The sequence below is a fragment of the Sesamum indicum genome, linkage group LG8 (genome assembly GCF_026168435.1).
Source record: "Sesamum indicum cultivar Baizhima isolate 11 linkage group LG8, ASM2616843v1, whole genome shotgun sequence".
NCBI classification, from domain to species: Eukaryota; Viridiplantae; Streptophyta; class Magnoliopsida; order Lamiales; family Pedaliaceae; genus Sesamum; species Sesamum indicum.
In genome coordinates, this window is record NC_142664.1 from 31,583,177 (window position 1) to 31,600,878 (window position 17,702).

Here is a 17,702-nt window from a genome sequence, read left to right on the forward strand (position 1 = left end):
GCATCTTGATTTTTCCAAAATTTTTGTGGCTCTACGTAGTTGAGTCACTATTTTGTATTTATTTTGTCACGATTGGCAAGTGGTGCACACGAAATTGACTAATTTTGTACTCTAGTCGAGCTTTATCAGAATCGTGGCCATGCCCCGAGAACTACAAATCTCGTTAAAAAGCCCGGGAGAGCTTAAATAGCGGTTGAAAGCAGTTACAAGAAAAAAGGGGAAGAAATCCCCAGAGTAAAGCAGATGTTGGCTTCTTGGAGGCCCCGGCCCGTTTTATCAACTGGTTGTGGTAATTTCAGGCGTGGGTTTTGCTGCAGAGCTGAGGATCAATCAGTTTCTGTTACTCAACGGCAGATCAAGAAGAAAGTTGTTGTCGTGGGTTCGGGCTGGGCTGGACTTGGTGCTGCTCACCACCTTTGCAAACAGGTATTCTTAAACTATTACTGAGTGCAAGGATTGTGAGCTGTTTCCTTAAAATTTTGTCTTGGGAGTTTGGTTTCAGGGATTTGATGTTACAGTTCTTGAAGGTGGATATGAACTTGGCCCCAAGACCAAGTCTCTCAGTCCTGATGATGCTGGTATTCGAGGTTATCAATTTATCATGTTGCTGACTTTTAGTTCCTCTTGATTTTACCTGGGCTTAAGATATTATACTATGTTGTTGTCCTTCTCCTGTTATCATACTTGTTTTGGTCAAGAAATAGTGATCCTTGTCGAGTAGGACAACTTTCTTACAAGCATTTCATGTTGGTTTGTTGCTAACTATGTTGTAATGAGATTTAGGTTTCTGGTATCCCTACCGTAATATATTTAATCTAGTCGACGAGCTTGGTCTTAAACCCTTTACAAGTTGGACGAAATCGGCACAATATTCAGAAGAAGGTCTGGAGGTAAGCTGGACTGATATAGTTTTAGTCATGATTTTGCAATATTTCTCTGCCTATTCATTTCCTGTATTTCTTTCAGGAATTACCATCTCCATGAGTTTGTTTTCTTTTCAGGTTGAGTATCCAATATTCCAAGAATCGCCACAGCTGCCGACTCCATTTGGGACATTATTCAACACCCAGGCATGTCTCTGATGGACTATACATAGCTTGTTTTCGAGTAACCTGCAGAATTTTCATAAACCTAATTAAATTACCTTGTGATTGTAGTTTGTTCGCCTGCCCTTCACCGATCGGTTGACATCCCTTCCTCTGATGGCTGCAGGTATTCTCAACCAAAATCTTGTCTGAATTGCTACAAGGATTCTGATATTAATGAGATACATAACTTAGCCTTCAACTATTTCTGTTTGCAGTGATTGATTTTGACAACACAGATGCTGCTTGGAGAAAATATGATCCAAGTAAGCGAATATCTTCGTTACTGTGAACTTTCTCTGTTCATTTGTATTTTTTCCCAGTGGATAAAATTCTTGTGGTAATTTGTTCAAGTACTTGAAATGTTTAGTCACTGCAAGGGAGATTTTGAAACAATTTGGATGCTCGGAGAGGCTGTTTCGGGATGTTTTCGACCCGTTGCTTCAAGTGGGATTGTTTGCTCCAGCTGAGCAATGTAGTGCTGCTGCAACTCTCGGAATGCTATATTATTTCGTTTTAGCAAACCAGGTTTGGTAAACTACTGCAGTTAAGTTAGCAATCCACTTGCTTAGATTGTCACCAACTGCTCTTTTTGGTTTTGGTGTTTGCTCATTTGTTTTATGTGTAGGAAATCTATTGATTGTAAGTTTCATGGACTTGTTCAGAAAAATTTCGATTTGGTATGGTGTCGTGGAACAGTTAGAGATAAAATTTTCCAGCCGTGGACAGAATCCATGAAAATCCAAGGCTGCAGATTTCTGGAGGGTAGGAAAGTAACAGATGTAGTGGTTAATGAGGAAACAGGATGCATCTCTGAAGTTATATGTGAGAAAGAGAGTTTTAAGGCTGATGCCTTTATATTGGCTGTTGGAGTCTCCACCCTGCAGGAAATTGTCCAAAGCAGGTATATTTTCTGGGACCCTCGTTCCATGACCGAATTTCTGGCAACCAAATATTCTAAGACCTGGCAAATCTGCTTATAGTTTTAAGGTCAAGACTTACTTTCAATAATCTACTAGAGCGATGTTAACATCAGTTACCTTTACCTTCTTGTTTGTCATTTAGTTGTAACTTGAAGTTATGTAATTTTTTTAGTGCAGCATTATGTGGAAGAGAAGAGTTCCAGAAAGTCATGAAATTGAACAGCACAGATTTGCTTACTGTTAAGCTTTGGCTTGACAGGAAGGTACCAGTTTCGGCTTGTGGAAGTTTTGACTGTTCATCTTTGAGCTAATACAAGCTATAGGATTTCTGCTCTTATTATACTATTTTTACCAATGACAGGTCAAAATTCCATATGCAAGCAATGTCTCCTCTGGATACGACGGTGCTTGTGCTTGGACATTTTTTGACTTGGGCGCAATATATGATGAGCATAAAGACAGTGTGTTAACAATCGTTCAAGCTGATTTAGTAAGAATCACGTGCTGTATCATTAAGTGATTGGCTTTTTCTCAGTTTTGGGAGGATTTCAGGGTCTTGTAGCTCGCTCTAACATCTATGGTTTGGTAATTAAGTGCAGTATCATGCCAATGACTTGTTGCCTCTGAAAGATGATAAAATTGTTGAGAGAGTGATGTCTTGGCTTTCAAGGTGCATCAAGGAGTTTGAAAATGCTATAGTTGTCGATAAAGAAATCGGAAGATTTCCGAAATTCCTCACCCATTATTTCCCAGGTAAGTGCTAATTGACCCTTTACGGGGTCGGTGTTGTTCAATCATCTGGTCTGTATTTATTTTCTTTGAACAATCGTATTTATATTATTCATGGAAGGTTCGTACAAGTACATGATGAGAGGATCTACATCTTTTCCTAACTTGTATATGGCTGGAGATTGGATAGTAAACCGTCACGGTTCATGGTCACAGGTAAAGGGTATTCTACCATTTTCATTTCAATTTTATAGACTTTTGTTGAGAATGAGCTTATTTGCAACAGGAAAGATGTTATGTGACTGGAGTTGAGGCTGCGAATAGAGTGGTGGAGTATGTAGGCGAAGGAGATTTTGGTAGAATAGTAGGTGTTGAGGAAGACGAAGCGCATATTCAGACACTCAGAACCTTCAATAGAAACCTCAACGACATAAGAGCACAGCTTCCATTCTCCAACTATTTTCTGCAGTGATTTCTGAACACCAAAGTAAATGGAAAAGCCTTTGCCTTTTGGACCTTGCAACTCTTTATGATATGGCCTCGTCCAATTTCAACTGTAATAACAATGCTATAGAATAGATGGGAAATGGGAGTTGAAAATAATTCTATGTTGTTTCATTCTTGACCATCATATTCATACGTGTTTCCCTTATCCATCATCTGCATTTGGATTTGGACCCACCATCCACCTCTTTCTGCTCTTCACATTTTCTTTCTCCAATACCAAAACACCCCTTCAACCCTTGCATCACTTATAAAATATGTCTTTTTTTTTTCTTTTGTATTCGATAATTTTTTTTTACTTTAATTGAGGCCCTTAACTACGATAATTCATAATAATTTATAAAATTTAATTTAATTGACCAAGTTAAAATTCTATAAATTGGAAATATTGTTGTATTATATAATAATTATTGTATATTATTAGGATATGCGTTCAAATAAATTAAAAAAAACAACTACGGTAGCTGGTAAGTGTAAAATGTACAAGTGATCACACATGGTGAAGTAGATTAGAGTGATTATACATAAGATAATTGTTTAATTTATGCAAAAACACAATAGTAGAATTATTTCACCTCAACCATCACATCTCAGTTTCGTTTTTCCTGCTCTGTCCATCATCTCATCTCTTTCTTCAACTGCCTTCTCTCTCTCTCTCTCTCTCTCTCTCGGATTGGAAAACAACACAGAAAAAGAAGGTGCCACTCTCTCCAGATCCAATTCCACAATCTTCAATTTCAATAGTTTAGAATTCTGTATTAATACCCATTTTTTATGCATATGTCTATTGCATCTGCTTGAATTTTTTCCGATTGTATCATACTTGTGCCGTTTTGGGTCAGTCGTTGGAGTATTTGATGGAGTTGCGTAAAAGATTGATTGACCTTTCCGTCATAGTTCCTGTATATAGTGTGGCCAGCAATTGGTGTTGTTTAGCCGAAGAAATCCGGAGGAATGCATGTTATATTTCTTCCGCAATCGCGCCTGTATTTGCTGCTCAACTGATCGATTTATTCTAATTTTGTGGTGATCCTATCTCAAAACTGGAATGCTTAATAGTTAATGCATGATATCATTTTCAATTAAGTTAGTTGCGGAAGCATGGGAGATACGCTGCTGAGTTGCAGCAAAATTTGTTGCTAGAGCCTCTATCTGATGCAAATTGATTTCCCATTCTAGGTCTTGATGCAGGCGTTGTTGATTAGAAAAAAATATTTTGATCCAGCTATTTGCTGACAGACTATTACTGTTTTCTTATTTATTTATTTACTTATTTACTTTTTTGAAAATATTACTCCTGCTGTCAAATGATTGAACACTGGTAGCAATTTTCTGTTCAGCCAACACATGGATTAGACTGCAGTTTGGAAGATACTCTTCTTTTTGTGTAGTAAGAAAGAATTGGACCACTAGAGAATCTTCTGCAGTTCATGCTTGGCAGATATAAAATATGTAATTTATCTTGTATTGGTGAAACTTCCGCAATCCATGCTTGGCAAATGCAACATATGTAATGTATCTCGTGTTTGTAAGAGGTGATCTTGAGAGATGAGAAGCTGGTTGAAGTGTGTTGTAGTTTAGCATCAAACTCTTACTACAAAATAATTTTGGTTGACTCACTTTTTTCCCCCCTGTTTGGTCTGGAATGTATGTTGATTTTGTAGGTTAGAATATGGGTGCGGAAAATAACATTGACATGGAAGAGGGAACTTTGGAGATCGGAATGGGTATGTTTCCTTATCTTGTCTCACTTCGCATTTATGTAGATCATTATATTTTGTTTTCCCCCATATAGTTGCTTGTTTCTGGGTAGAATGTAGATGATCCAAGTTTTAGGAACTAGATAGGACCAGAACATTTGTGCAGAAGCTAAAATAGATCTATCATTATATTTCTTACTCAGTATGAAATCGGATTATTTTCAATGTTTGAAAGTACCTGAAGCTCTATAAGCATGCACTAGTCTTGGCTATGATTGCACTTGTTAGATAAGATTCTATGAAATTCCAGAGGTCCACTTGATATTGCAGTCTTTAATCAGACACTTCTGTTTGATCTAATTAATATTGCTGCGCCTACTTGATTTTTGCAGAATATAGAACTGTCTCTGGAGTAGCTGGTCCTCTGGTTATCCTTGACAAAGTCAAGGTAAATGTTGTATTCCCTGTTAGCACTCTTCTTTGTGTATCTCAGCATATACACATACTTCTCTTGGTGTTGTAGATCTGGGAACAGATAATTCAGATGTCTTTCTGAAACAATATAGGGACCCAAGTACCAAGAAATTGTTAACATTCGGCTTGGAGATGGATCAACCCGACGTGGACAAGTCTTGGAGGTTGATGGAGACAAGGCTGTTGTTCAGGTGATGACCATAAAAAGTTCTTTTTGGTCCATTCTTTCGGAGGGTTCATCATGTAATCACTGTCAATATATTCTGAGATCTGTTTACATTTTACTATCTCCAAATTCTCTGTTTCCATTGTTTCATTAACTACATGATTATAATCTCGCTGATTCCCAGACAAGAAGTTAACATGCCTTCTTTTTTGCTTCTTCATCCCCTTCGTAGCTTTAATGTTGATTCTGTTGACCTTCCTGCTTAAGAGATCCTTCTCCTTGAAATTGACTTGTAGATTTTTGCATGTACTTACTTTATGAATCTCAGCAGCTTCAGTCTTTCAGTACTTCTTGAACTTTGAAGAGGAACTCATGCAAGGAACTATATGTTTTCCATTGTGTTTCTTAATCAGGTGTTCGAAGGAACGTCTGGAATTGACAACAAGTATACAACTGTCCAGTTTACAGGAGAGGTAAACTCATTCTTGCCCTTATTTTTCCCCGAGAATCATGCTTATTTCTGTTCTAGTAATGTGAACTGTGTCCTATTGCAAATAATTGTCTGTTTGCTGTTGACTGGATGGGGAAATCATGTGTAGTTTGATCCTTCCCTGTTCTAGTTGAGCAGTAAGAGTCGAGCCTATTTAATGTAAGTCCATAACTAGTGTCAGGAAGACAATAAAAATTTCTCCTATCTCCTTTTCAACAGTACATCTACCAAGAAGTTCTGTAACTATTCTCTCCCTTGTGGTGAAAATACTTGCACAGACTTGTCAACCAGTTGAAAAATAAAATATAATTGAATCTCACTTGATTGACCATGTATTACTTTGATGAAATCTGCTCCTGAGTTTGACGAACTTCAATTTAATATTGCACTTTAGCCCTTCATTATTCAAAATGTGCGGGATTTGGCACTTTTATTTATAAACCACCAAATTCTGCTCTTGATGTATGAAGAGCTTGTATTTGTAGTGCAGTTTAGCTTTTTACTTGTTCCATTATCCGGGGATTTCTTGAATGTGATGTATTACTTACGCAGATAACCACCTTTGCGTGTTTTCTTGCTCACCTGTGCATCATCATTTTTATTCTCATGTTATTTGGTAAAATGGTTAAATGAACACATCTGTTTGCTGCTCTTTCTTTTATCTGTTTTACATTGTTGTTTGATTAATCCTTTACAAAATAGGTCTGATGGGATGAATCGCTGAGGATCAACCTGTCCATGCTAATTGAGCTAGTGTATTATTCTGGATGAAGATTCTTTGAGATTGGGTAGAGAATGGATATTAACTTGAGCAGTGTTGAATTGGTGATGGTTGAGAAAAGGACTGTAGGATGTAGGCACTGGTTTATGAGTTCTTGACTCTGGTGTTCAGGATTTAATTTTGCTGCATCTTTTTTCTCAAATTCTGATTGTATTACTTTTTTATTGTTTGAAATTCTGCTGCCAGTAACAACTTCTGGTACACCTCTGTTTGCAGGTCTTAAAAACACCTGTCTCATTGGATATGCTTGGTCGTATTTTTAATGGTTCCGGGAAACCCATTGATAATGGACCTCCTATTCTTCCTGAGGCTTACTTGGATATATCTGGCAAGTGTTGTTGGAGACATGGAGTACTGAGTAGTGTCCTTGTGTATTATATTCTAGGTCCATGTTTGATGTATTCTTTAACTTGTTGGCTTCAGGGAGTTCTATTAATCCTAGTGAGAGAACCTATCCTGAAGAAATGATTCAGACAGGGATTTCAACTATTGATGTCATGAACTCAATTGCTCGAGGACAGAAAATTCCTCTTTTTTCTGCAGCTGGTCTTCCCCATAATGAAATAGCTGCTCAGATCTGTCGTCAGGCTGGTTTGGTGAAACGATTGGAGAAATCTGAAGACCTACTTGGGGTATGTGACCATTCCTGCTTTATACCAACATAATAATTGCTTCATTACCTTCATTATCTGATGCTTTTGTTTTGCAGTCGCTTGATATGGTAGAATGTGTACTGCTATTTAATTATAGTCGTCACTTATTGAAGTTGTAGTCTGATTCCATCATACATGGGGATGCCAGATTGATATTGTACAGAGTATAAACTTCTGTTTCTTGTTAAGGAATTTCAATTAAGGGCTAAGGATATGGACAATCGTCATCTGAACCTTTTGGAAAAATTCTTTGCTAGAGTTTTGAACTGCATTTGATATCTTGAGGTGGTTATCCTTATGTGCATGGTTCTTATGATCTACTCTATGCTGCAGGATCATGAAGAGGATAATTTTGCCATTGTCTTTGCAGCTATGGGTGTTAACATGGAGACAGCTCAGTTCTTCAAACGTGATTTTGAGGAAAATGGATCCATGGAGAGAGTGACACTTTTCCTGAACTTGGTAACTACGCCTATCACCTTGTTTGAGACTGATAAATTTTTGTGGAAATCTTGGCTGAGAATTTCTTCTTTTACATTGCCCCCCTTCTTTTTCTAATATCAGTTTTTCTGCAGGCTAATGACCCAACAATAGAACGCATTATTACTCCTCGTATTGCTCTGACAACTGCAGAGTATTTAGCATATGAATGTGGGAAGCATGTTCTTGTCATATTGACAGATATGAGTTCTTATGCTGATGCCCTGCGTGAGGTACTATTTCAATACCATCCTGCTTTCTTAGCTATGTAAATTGATGATCTTCCTTAAATTTCAACGGGTTATTTTAAGAATACAATTTCTCTGTCTTCCATTTTAATATTCATATAAGTATGAAATGGCTCATGTTCCCCCCCCCCCCCCCCTCAAACCCCCCCCCAGCTACTATATTATACCAGCTCAAGTTCAGTATCCCTGTCAAGTTCTAAAATTTCTTTTTTCACATGCTTATTAAAATTGTGGGGGTATGTATTTCTTTGGTAGGTGTCTGCTGCTCGAGAGGAAGTGCCTGGAAGGCGTGGATATCCTGGTTACATGTACACTGATCTGGCAACCATCTATGAACGTGCCGGACGTATTGAAGGACGAAAGGGATCCATTACTCAAATTCCTATTTTGACCATGCCCAACGATGGTGATGCATATATTAACATTCAATATTAACCACCTGGCAATTAATTTGTCCTCTTCAGTTTTTTTTTGAATCAATCTTATTTGTTCTTTTTTTTCTTTTCATTTTTCTTTTCCCATCTTTCATTGGTCAGATATTACACATCCAACTCCAGATCTTACAGGTTATATTACCGAAGGCCAGATATATATTGACAGACAACTTCATAATAGGCAGGTAAGCAGAGATAGATGCTCTCCAGTTACTTTTTGATAAGTCGTATACAACCCGGGCACAGCCTGTGAACAATCATGCCAATTATCTCCAAAATTGTAGACGACTATATGATAAGTCATATACAAACTTTTCCTTTTGTTGGCTGAATAATTTCTTATCATTTCAAATGATCAATTGTGATGCTTAAAAATGGTGGGTTCATTGTTAACATGGTGTAACTTTTCTATGTTACTTTCTTCTTGATGGGTATAAGTAAATTTTTCTCTTGTGAATTGTGCCCCACCATTTGGCTGAATAAATTGTCTGCCTGAATTTACAGATATACCCTCCAATCAACGTTCTGCCATCCTTGTCTCGTCTAATGAAGGTAAGTGGAGAAGGCTTGCAATTTGTTTGGTTTAATCAATGGAGTAAGAATGATAAAGAGGGGTTTCTGGGGGTTGTGTTAAATATTACTGCTTCAATGTTTTGCAGAGTGCCATTGGTGAGGGCATGACTCGTAGGGATCATTCTGATGTGTCTAACCAGGTGGATCATCTAATTTCATTACTCAAGAATTGGTTCCTATACCACTGACTGGGTCAAGCAATTTCATGTTGCTTTTCTATTCACTACATCTATTTGACTGATATCTTCTCTGGATTTATTTTGCTCAGCTTTATGCAAACTATGCTATTGGTAAGGATGTTCAGGCAATGAAAGCTGTGGTCGGAGAAGAAGCACTTTCCTCAGAAGATCTGGTCTGTTTTTCATGCATAAATGCTTTATTTTATCAGTTTCCAGCATATTTACTCAAGTTACTAATTGGACTGTGCATGGATGCAACAGCTATATCTTGAGTTCCTTGACAAATTCGAGAGGAAATTTGTGACACAAGGGGCCTATGACACACGCAACGTTTTCCAGTCGCTGGATCTGGCATGGACACTACTCAGGATCTTTCCTTGGGAGCTTCTTCATCGTATTCCAGCAAAGACACTCGATCAATTCTACAGCAGGGATGCATCTAACTAAAGAGGAGACACAAGCTCTTGCGTTGAACCTGTTGTGGCGTGCCCTTTGTGCTATATTGTTTGATGTGCATTTCCTTTAGTGGATTATCTCCTCTATCTTGTTTGAAATAAGAGTTGCGATCTTAGATGAGCCCACAGAAGCCAAAGCTCTCCGGCATTGAAAGACTTTGATATTCTTTTGGAAGAGAACCAGTTAGATCCTGTAATTTATTTAAATTATTTTGTGACCCTAGAGCATTTGGCTTGATTAGAAGTCCAGAAACATTTTGTGGCAGACGATCTATAGAGCCACTGATATCATTTTCTCAAGTTCAGAAGTTATATGGTTTTTCAGTTGCTGGCCAATTTATGATTTTTCTGCATTATCAGAAATCATATGATTCTTTTAAAAAACAAGATTGCTTCTGGTTTCTCTGTTCGTGGAATGACATCTGAAAGAAAACAATATGTTCTTCAGTGTTATTGTCAATTTCACCCAAAATGTTTTCGAATGTAGTAACTTAAATTTAGCAGCTCATAGGATTTCAACTTACTGAGATGATCTGGGTTAATCCATAAGAGCATGAGATAAAGGGGAACAATGTGGGGATTGTTAAAACATACATAAGTTATTCTATTTTTTCAGCCCGCTTTCGAAGTTCTGGCTACCGGTGGTAATACAACCAAATCAAGGTTTCCAGGATAAGGAGTCCACAGCCCCAACCCTCCTCTACTCTCTCTCAACTCAGGGTGTTTCTTGAACTCTTCCATTGTTTTTGCCCATTCTACTTTAGATGAATGTTCGCGAGTGTGCGGGTGCAGTATAAAGATTGAGTTGTACTCACAATTGGGAAACATGAAAAACTTGAACCTACTTCCTAACCTATGGACAACATATCCGAAGCTTAACTGATCTCTTGGGGTAAATAGGTTAACTTCATTGAACCATAAGCAGCTAAACAGATTACTGAGCGCAGTATGTTCACGTATTATGATGGCTCCTTCAGGTACATCTGCATTTGAAAGAAAAAGGAGTTATCACCAAACAAAGGAAATAACTAGAATCCTACACTTCTCGTTTAATCAGGGCAAAAATTGAACATTGTTAGAATACAAGAAGGGATTCAGCTATGTCATCCAGAGCCGAACGGAAGATCTTCATGTTGTCTTACCACTTAAGGTGCTTTTGTGGCGACTCCAAGGCTCCAGTCCCTCATAACGATATATTTTCATGTGCATATCAATTAGAGGTCGAGCATATCGCTTCCTCCTTTTGTTTGCATCAGCCTCTTCATATATATTTCGATGGTGTTTATGCTGAGCAATAGCAAACGTATTCTTCCCACGCCATAAATATCTGCAAGTTAAGCAGAAAACCACTTGATTGGTTCCTCATCAACACTCAATAACAAACAGTTAGATAATTCTCACTAGATCTCCTGCACTCGTTTCAAATCGGATATAAAAAGTAAAGACTTCAATGAAAATTTTTGTCGAGGCATCAAGAACAGGACCTCGATAATCATGCAGAATTTGTTGCTGTGGATAGTGATAAGAAGTATCTCTTATACATGGAGATTTAAAATATGCTTTATCATTAACCTCCCCACCTAGAGATTAAAGGATAAAGTATACAGCTAACAATAATATACAATCCCACAAATGAAATAAATGTGCTGAGCTAAACTTTTGTGATAGAGCGCTATCATACCTCTCGAGTAGAAGTAATGGATCAACTATAAGCTCCATTTTGCCATCAATCCAGATGCTGTACTGGGCTTGAGGAAATAGCCTATGGGTTAATATTTTGGGGACCTTCCCATTTCTTCGAGGTTCATCATATGGCTGATGCTTAAGCAAAATCAGACGCCAGATACCAACCCATTGCCCTCCATCATTATCCTCTCTCACTGTAACATTAGTTTTGATGAAGTGAAGAGACACTTCATCAACCACCATTAGAAAACAAAATAGACTTTTTGAACGCTTGCTAATATTGGATGGCTGGTGAGGCAAATCATAAGCGTCAAATATGCCAGTTGCAACAACAAATCTACATCTTTTTACATATTCAACATCTTTTGGGTCCATCTCGTCACCACCACCTTGCATAAAACCACAATGCACCTGAAGGCATGATTAAATCACTAGGAGTTAACATCAGGTATATGTAAAGGGCACAGTTAGGGGTTGACTCATTAATCTATGATAGAAGGCTATCGATGCTTCTTTTTGCAGTTCATTTGATTAATTTGAATTTTACTCAAGCATCATTTGCAGTAAACTAAAGAAGAAATGAAAATCAAAACTAGAAAAGTTGGTATAGGTAATTGATCAGCCTAGTTAGAGAATATATTTATAATACCAGGAAAAGAAGATAAGGATTTCAATTCATTTCAAAGAATCTGTGAGCAGTCACTAATTCTAAAAGCAAGAATCAATTCAGCATTATTTTCTTTGTTGGAAAAGGAATTGCCATATCCTAGATTCAGTTTTTCTGGACAAACTAATGCACAAAAACAGTTAACGAACTACGATGATGTCTTGAAATCCAGTGATGTTTTATGCTGATATATCCATAACAGATGCTTAATAACAGAAAATTATCAAGCTGGTTTGAAGCTTTGGTAACAGTTGAACCAATAACATAGTGTATAAATGGTCAGTGAAACTAATGTTGTGGGGTTGGTGGACCAATAGATTACATACAGAAAAGGTTATATCACCTTCATGGTTGGTTTGATTTTGAAGCTTTCCTCTCTTTGCTGCCAGTTCTGATGCCCACCAAAGAGAGGAGAAGATTCAGATCCATTGGTCGAGATGTTGCCTTCCACAATGTAGGACAGTCTCCTGACTACGTTTTCAGGTGTTCTTTCCTCAGGAATAGTTATTTTCTCAGGGTCATCAGCAACAGGGATGGGACACCCTAATTGTAAATAACATGAAACAGTTTCAACATTTTGCTCATTAGAAAATAAGAGAAACCAATAAGAAGAAATGTCGTCTTACGATGTGGTGGTGTCACAAGTCCCATATTGTTTAACATGCCAAATACCTTGCTATCTTTGTTACAGAGGGCTGGAAATCAAACAAATTGATTCAAGAAAACAGTAAATCATCATTAGTCTTTATAGAGAAGGAGAAATAGCATGGTTGCTGGAGCAGCGAGTATTCATCCCAAAGCTAGCAAACCACTGGAACCACATACCATTTTAACTTCGTCAACATTCCAGTACCCTATAAAGGACACATGCATACTTACTGTTAAAGACGTGCATTTGTGGCATATCTTAACTACAGGTCTGTAGTCTATTTAAAGTTTCAAAACTAGTTCCTCAACTTATTGCAATTATTTCTCCAATAATAGCTCCTCAATAAATTTACATCACTTTTGAATTGTGACATCAGAAAATTATAAGCATTTTCATACTATCCCATCATATTACACTTTCCTGGCAGTTATTCATAAATGTACTTGGAGCTTCACATTAAGACTTTCTTCCTAGTGTTTTAGGATTAAAGATATAAGTAAAAACACGTGCCAAATTATCAACCAGCCACAAATTAATGATTCATGAACCAGAAGATCAACAGCCATACTAATACCTTTCCTGTCACCCTTTTTCCGAAGCAATTTTCGAAGACAAAGAAAGACATATTTCCTAAAATCTATTGTTTCATCAACTCAGGACAAACAAAGAGCTCTTCAAACTGATCAATGCGTTAAAATTTCATATCAGAAATGTTGAGAAGATTGCATCACCTGCAAAAGACGCAACAGAAGATTGGCAAGTCCAAATATGAAACAACAAAACGGCGAGAATTAGTAGCATCCAAATAATTCCCGCCATAAGAATTAACCGAACAAAACCCTTTTTCCAAATAATCTTCATCGTGTACTCCTGCGATAATTTCCCACTATATGAAATGCCTCCTTCTGTATCTGCATTCACAGTTTCTCTCAACACGATACACCAAAAAACTCTCCAATATACAATATGAAATGAAAGGGTAAAGTGTACAGTAACATACCTTTTGTATGTTGGTTGTGAGTTCTTCGGGCAGCCCGCAAAGAAACGGACCGCTGGGAATCATTATCCATGAATTAGTGTCTCAAAATAACAGGTCTGCTTATTTATCAGAGGAACGATGAACTATTAAATAGTAGACGGAGGTGAGTGGTGGAGTGACAAAGATCTGATCTTGGGCAGAGTTCTTAGTGTTTTCTTCAAACCAAGAGTAGAAACAGATGAGAGTAGAACGGTAGATCTGTTGAAAAAGAATAAATCTACTCAGTAGTGAGTTTATTTCAGAAAGGTTTATAGCTTGGAGCAATGAGCACTATATGAATGTGAGAAGTAACTGTGTGGTGTGTGTGTGTGTGTGTGTGTCCCCTTTTACTTGGTTGTTAACACAGTACGTCGTCGTTCCATGGGGCGGTCCGGTTTAAGCATGAATGACCCAACTGTTGAATTATGAAGCTTGGTCGGTCCAATACCAGTTAAGCGGGAAAGCCGATTTGCTGTTCACCGCGATTGCCGGCGGCCGCCGCGGCTATACTATCTCCTCATCCTAAGCCTCTAAAACTTGGAAAATCCGTTTCTTCCTCCTTCACCGCGGCGCTTTCGTCGTGGCTGGGTACCATCCATCTGCCACCGTCGCTCTGTTTCTCTTCCCTTTCACGGGATGTTTATCTGGTAAAGTTTGTATGATAATTATGTTCGTATCTTTTCTTGTTTGAAGTAATTGGTCATTGCATTTGATCTTTAGCTTTTAAAGAAAAAGGAAAACGTAGAAAAATGATACATTATTATGGGCCCTTTCTAGTCTTTCTCAACCCGACGTTTGATTGAGCTTCATTATGGGTGGGGTTGTTAAGCACCGTTCAGTGGATTAATTGTAGTTAGTTTTAAGATTTTTGTCCCTGAGACGGGCTGCTCAGATGCAAAAGTGACTTGGTTTAAACATCATAGACGAGACTTAACAAGACTAGACGCATTTCTATTTTCACGAGGAGGTAGCTACTCAAATGAACATTATAACACCGAGCACACACACACACAAACGAACTGTAAGGCGTGCATGGTATAGGCTTTTTACACTTGCATAGGTAGAGGGACACTATCTGTTTACAAGCAATTTGAATCCTCAACTTGTCTGGAACTCATATAATAGCATTTCTTTTTCGCTTTTGTCTGCTACTTTTGCAAGAAACAGCATTTGTTACAAATTCTTCCTTCTGGAAAACCACAATAGTTCCTGATAGTGATGCCTCTGCAATTTGGGGTCTCGAATACGTACTTTGCTATTTTCAAATTAGTTGCACCTCTTTCACTTGTGGCTTTTTGCTGGAAACACATGAGCACTATGATTCTTGGATGGATAGGTTCATTTTTGCTGCCATTTCTACTCTTTCCCACCTCCCTTTCCGTCTCATCTCCTCTTCGTTAGTTGCAGACTCACGATGATGAAGCTGCGATAGGCACTTGAAGTAAAGGATTGGTTCCATTTCTTCCAACATTTCTTTCACATTTTCTGTAAGTTGGCGGACGCTTCTGCTCCAGTGCCCTTTCAGATTTTTCTCCATTCCTTCAACTATTATTGGAAACACATCATCTATCTCTTGTGATGCCATCTTCACAAAACGCTCATTATTCCAGACGTAGAGAGCACGCTCTGCAACCTGAGTTGAAAAACATAAAGGACGTAAGACTGACTAAAAGTTTAAGTGTTGGGTTTGGGGGAAGGAGGGGAATGGAATGATTGTTAGCTGAAATGTTCATGTGTCTTTTCTAATGGCCTTCTTCTACAAACCTCTAGAAATGATTTGAGGAGAAACAATTGGAAGGGGAGGAGCATATGATACGCTTTACCTGTGAATTCCAACTGTTCACACACTTCGTTATTTGTCTACACAAAGGCAGTGCAAGAATCTTGCATTGTTCGGGTGCCATACTCTCTACTAATTCTTCCAGCTCCCCTATGAGCAAAACCTCCTTCTGGCAATTGGTGATCGGCCAATGTCTCAAAATACCTCTAACCACCACCACCCCAAGCATTGGCTCCTTTTCCACAAATTGGTAAATGCAGTAAGCCAACTGCCTGTGGTACGCCTGCATACCTTTTGGCTTGTGCAAGGGAATAAGAACCCTCATCAAGAAAAGCTTGTGCTCTTCCTTTATCGGGACACTAAAACCATTGATGATTGTACCCCAGATCTCCAATAGATCTCCAATCCCACAGTGTTTTTGTTCTGTCTCAAAAATATAGTGCAAGAATACATCACTCATAGCTTTCCTCATGAACGATCTTGAGGGATGGAGCTTGGAATATACTTTGTGGTACACGTTTTTCAAGCTATCTCGTTCCCTTGGATCTTCAGACTGGAAAAGGGTGAGCAAACCGAGAATAAAGCGATCATCAATGTACTCACTAAGTGCCTTAGCTTCCAGGTCCATAACCAACAGGAGTAGAATGTCATAAACTATGTGGAGATGGGGCCAAGCAGTTGTAGGTGTGACTACAAGGTCGTCATCATCAGGCAGTACACTGACAATTGAGGTGCTGGGCAGGGAAAGGGGCCGGAAAAGGTTAGTTGATATCATGGTGAAAAGGGGTGATAGAATTTCATCAGGCAGTGGTTTCTTCAGAGACTTTATGGTGGAAAGCAGCTCCAAAAGTTTGTCCCGCTTCAGATTTTGTTGTGAAGGAGATTCCGAAGGATCAGTGAACGTGTAGGTGTAAGTACAGTAAAAAATCAGCGAAAGAATCCCCTCATTTATTGATTTGCTACGTGGTGTCCTGCCGGAGTCATACTTGGAATCAAGATCAAGAAGAAATCTGAGAGTAGTCGAGTTCTGCTTCGGAGACTCTTTTGGGCTGTTTCTGTGGGCACCCATACTCCTGCCTTCTCTGTCCACCTTTGGAGACTCTTTTGGGCTGTTTCTGTGAGCACCCATACTCCTGCCTCCTCTGTCGTACGCAATGCCAAGAGAAGAGGATGTTTGATGTTATGTCAGGCTTATAATACACTCCTTGCAGTTTCTGGAAGAATAAGGACAGAAACAACGATATTTCATATGTTGAAAAGTATTGGAGAATCCGAAATTTTTTATGCCCTGTTGAGCTAGCACAGGTAAGATAAAAGTCGTTCTTTGTGATGAACCTTTTCTTTTGCGTTTGTTCCTATTTGGGTCAAAAAGCCACATGGATACAAGTACCTCGATTTAATATTTTGGTGAGGCCTGACACATTGTGCAAATGATTAGGGAATATTAGGACAAGAAGACAAACAATGTTGGAACTCAGCCTGGTGCATGTGCGATTACCTACCATCAACCCTGGACATTGCATGAACCTCGAAAGCAAACTTTGTTTATGTCCACCACATACTTCAAAGCTCACACAGAATGTAAACACATACTGTCCCAAGAATTTTGATGGAAAAAATTAGTTATTCGCAAAAGATATACAATTAATATGGGAAAAAAGTGATAAGTTGAAAGAAGATTACAACCCCCCCCCCCCCCCCCCGGCCTTGCTGAGAAAAATCAGTTTATTCTGTTGCTTAATATATTTCCTAAAATTGTTTTTTCTCACTATTTTGCCCAATAATCTAGCCAGCAAAACTGTTTGACTGGTATTTTCCTTGCCTTCGTCACCTAAATCCTATTAGGGAGCAGGGTGTAAATTTTTGTTTGGGTCCACCATATTAGCTATGATACTTCGTGCATGACATAAACTGTCCACAGGATCAAATATTTGGCAGCACCCAATTAGGAAATATGCACTGTGTTTGAAATATTGAACTCTTTCGAGTTACTGTCTGTCAAGAATATCATGAGTTTTTTTGGAGATA

The 17,702-nt window shown here is 38.4% G+C and overlaps 4 protein-coding genes across 6 annotated transcripts; 2 read left to right on the forward strand and 2 right to left on the reverse strand.

Annotated features, from left to right (window-relative positions):
• The first annotated feature begins 88 nt into the window (after positions 1-88).
• On the forward strand, positions 89-3,355 carry LOC105169809 (uncharacterized). Its single transcript, XM_011090330.3, has 13 exons — positions 89-426; positions 503-587; positions 784-890; positions 1,002-1,070; positions 1,158-1,212; positions 1,304-1,351; positions 1,456-1,613; positions 1,751-1,989; positions 2,181-2,271; positions 2,370-2,498; positions 2,608-2,761; positions 2,859-2,953; positions 3,024-3,355. Exons 1-13 carry the CDS (start codon positions 244-246, stop codon positions 3,207-3,209), a joined length of 1,599 nt encoding a protein of 532 aa, XP_011088632.1. The 5' UTR covers positions 89-243; the 3' UTR covers positions 3,210-3,355.
• A 145-nt stretch (positions 3,356-3,500) lies between these two features.
• On the forward strand, positions 3,501-10,198 carry LOC105169810 (V-type proton ATPase subunit B1). The gene is made up of 15 exons (XM_088883133.1): positions 3,501-3,939; positions 4,906-4,968; positions 5,334-5,389; positions 5,508-5,606; positions 5,995-6,054; positions 7,069-7,184; positions 7,280-7,484; positions 7,839-7,967; positions 8,081-8,218; positions 8,489-8,639; positions 8,770-8,852; positions 9,172-9,219; positions 9,327-9,380; positions 9,509-9,592; positions 9,681-10,198. Exons 2-15 carry the CDS (start codon positions 4,914-4,916, stop codon positions 9,864-9,866), a joined length of 1,464 nt encoding a protein of 487 aa, XP_088739259.1. The 5' UTR covers positions 3,501-3,939; positions 4,906-4,913; the 3' UTR covers positions 9,867-10,198.
• A 256-nt stretch (positions 10,199-10,454) lies between these two features.
• Positions 10,455-14,631, reverse strand: LOC105169811 (putative hexosyltransferase MUCI70). Of its 3 annotated transcripts, none has more exons than XM_011090336.3 (8): positions 14,343-14,631; positions 13,877-14,113; positions 13,608-13,787; positions 12,854-12,922; positions 12,571-12,770; positions 11,556-11,971; positions 11,017-11,201; positions 10,455-10,857 (listed from the first exon to the last, which is right to left on the reverse strand). In XM_011090336.3, exons 2-8 carry the CDS (start codon positions 13,944-13,946, stop codon positions 10,487-10,489), a joined length of 1,491 nt encoding a protein of 496 aa, XP_011088638.1. In that variant the 5' UTR covers positions 13,947-14,113; positions 14,343-14,631; the 3' UTR covers positions 10,455-10,486. The 3 variants fall into 3 exon arrangements, with proteins under 3 accessions (XP_011088638.1, XP_011088636.1, XP_011088637.1); XM_011090334.3 differs by having other exon boundaries at positions 14,265-14,631; XM_011090335.3 differs by having other exon boundaries at positions 14,246-14,631.
• Positions 14,632-15,035: 404 nt separating this feature from the next.
• On the reverse strand, positions 15,036-17,325 carry LOC105169812 (serine/threonine protein phosphatase 2A 57 kDa regulatory subunit B' beta isoform-like). Its single transcript, XM_011090337.3, has 2 exons — positions 15,718-17,325; positions 15,036-15,527 (listed from the first exon to the last, which is right to left on the reverse strand). Exons 1-2 carry the CDS (start codon positions 16,801-16,803, stop codon positions 15,210-15,212), a joined length of 1,404 nt encoding a protein of 467 aa, XP_011088639.3. The 5' UTR covers positions 16,804-17,325; the 3' UTR covers positions 15,036-15,209.
• Positions 17,326-17,702: the final 377 nt, after the last annotated feature.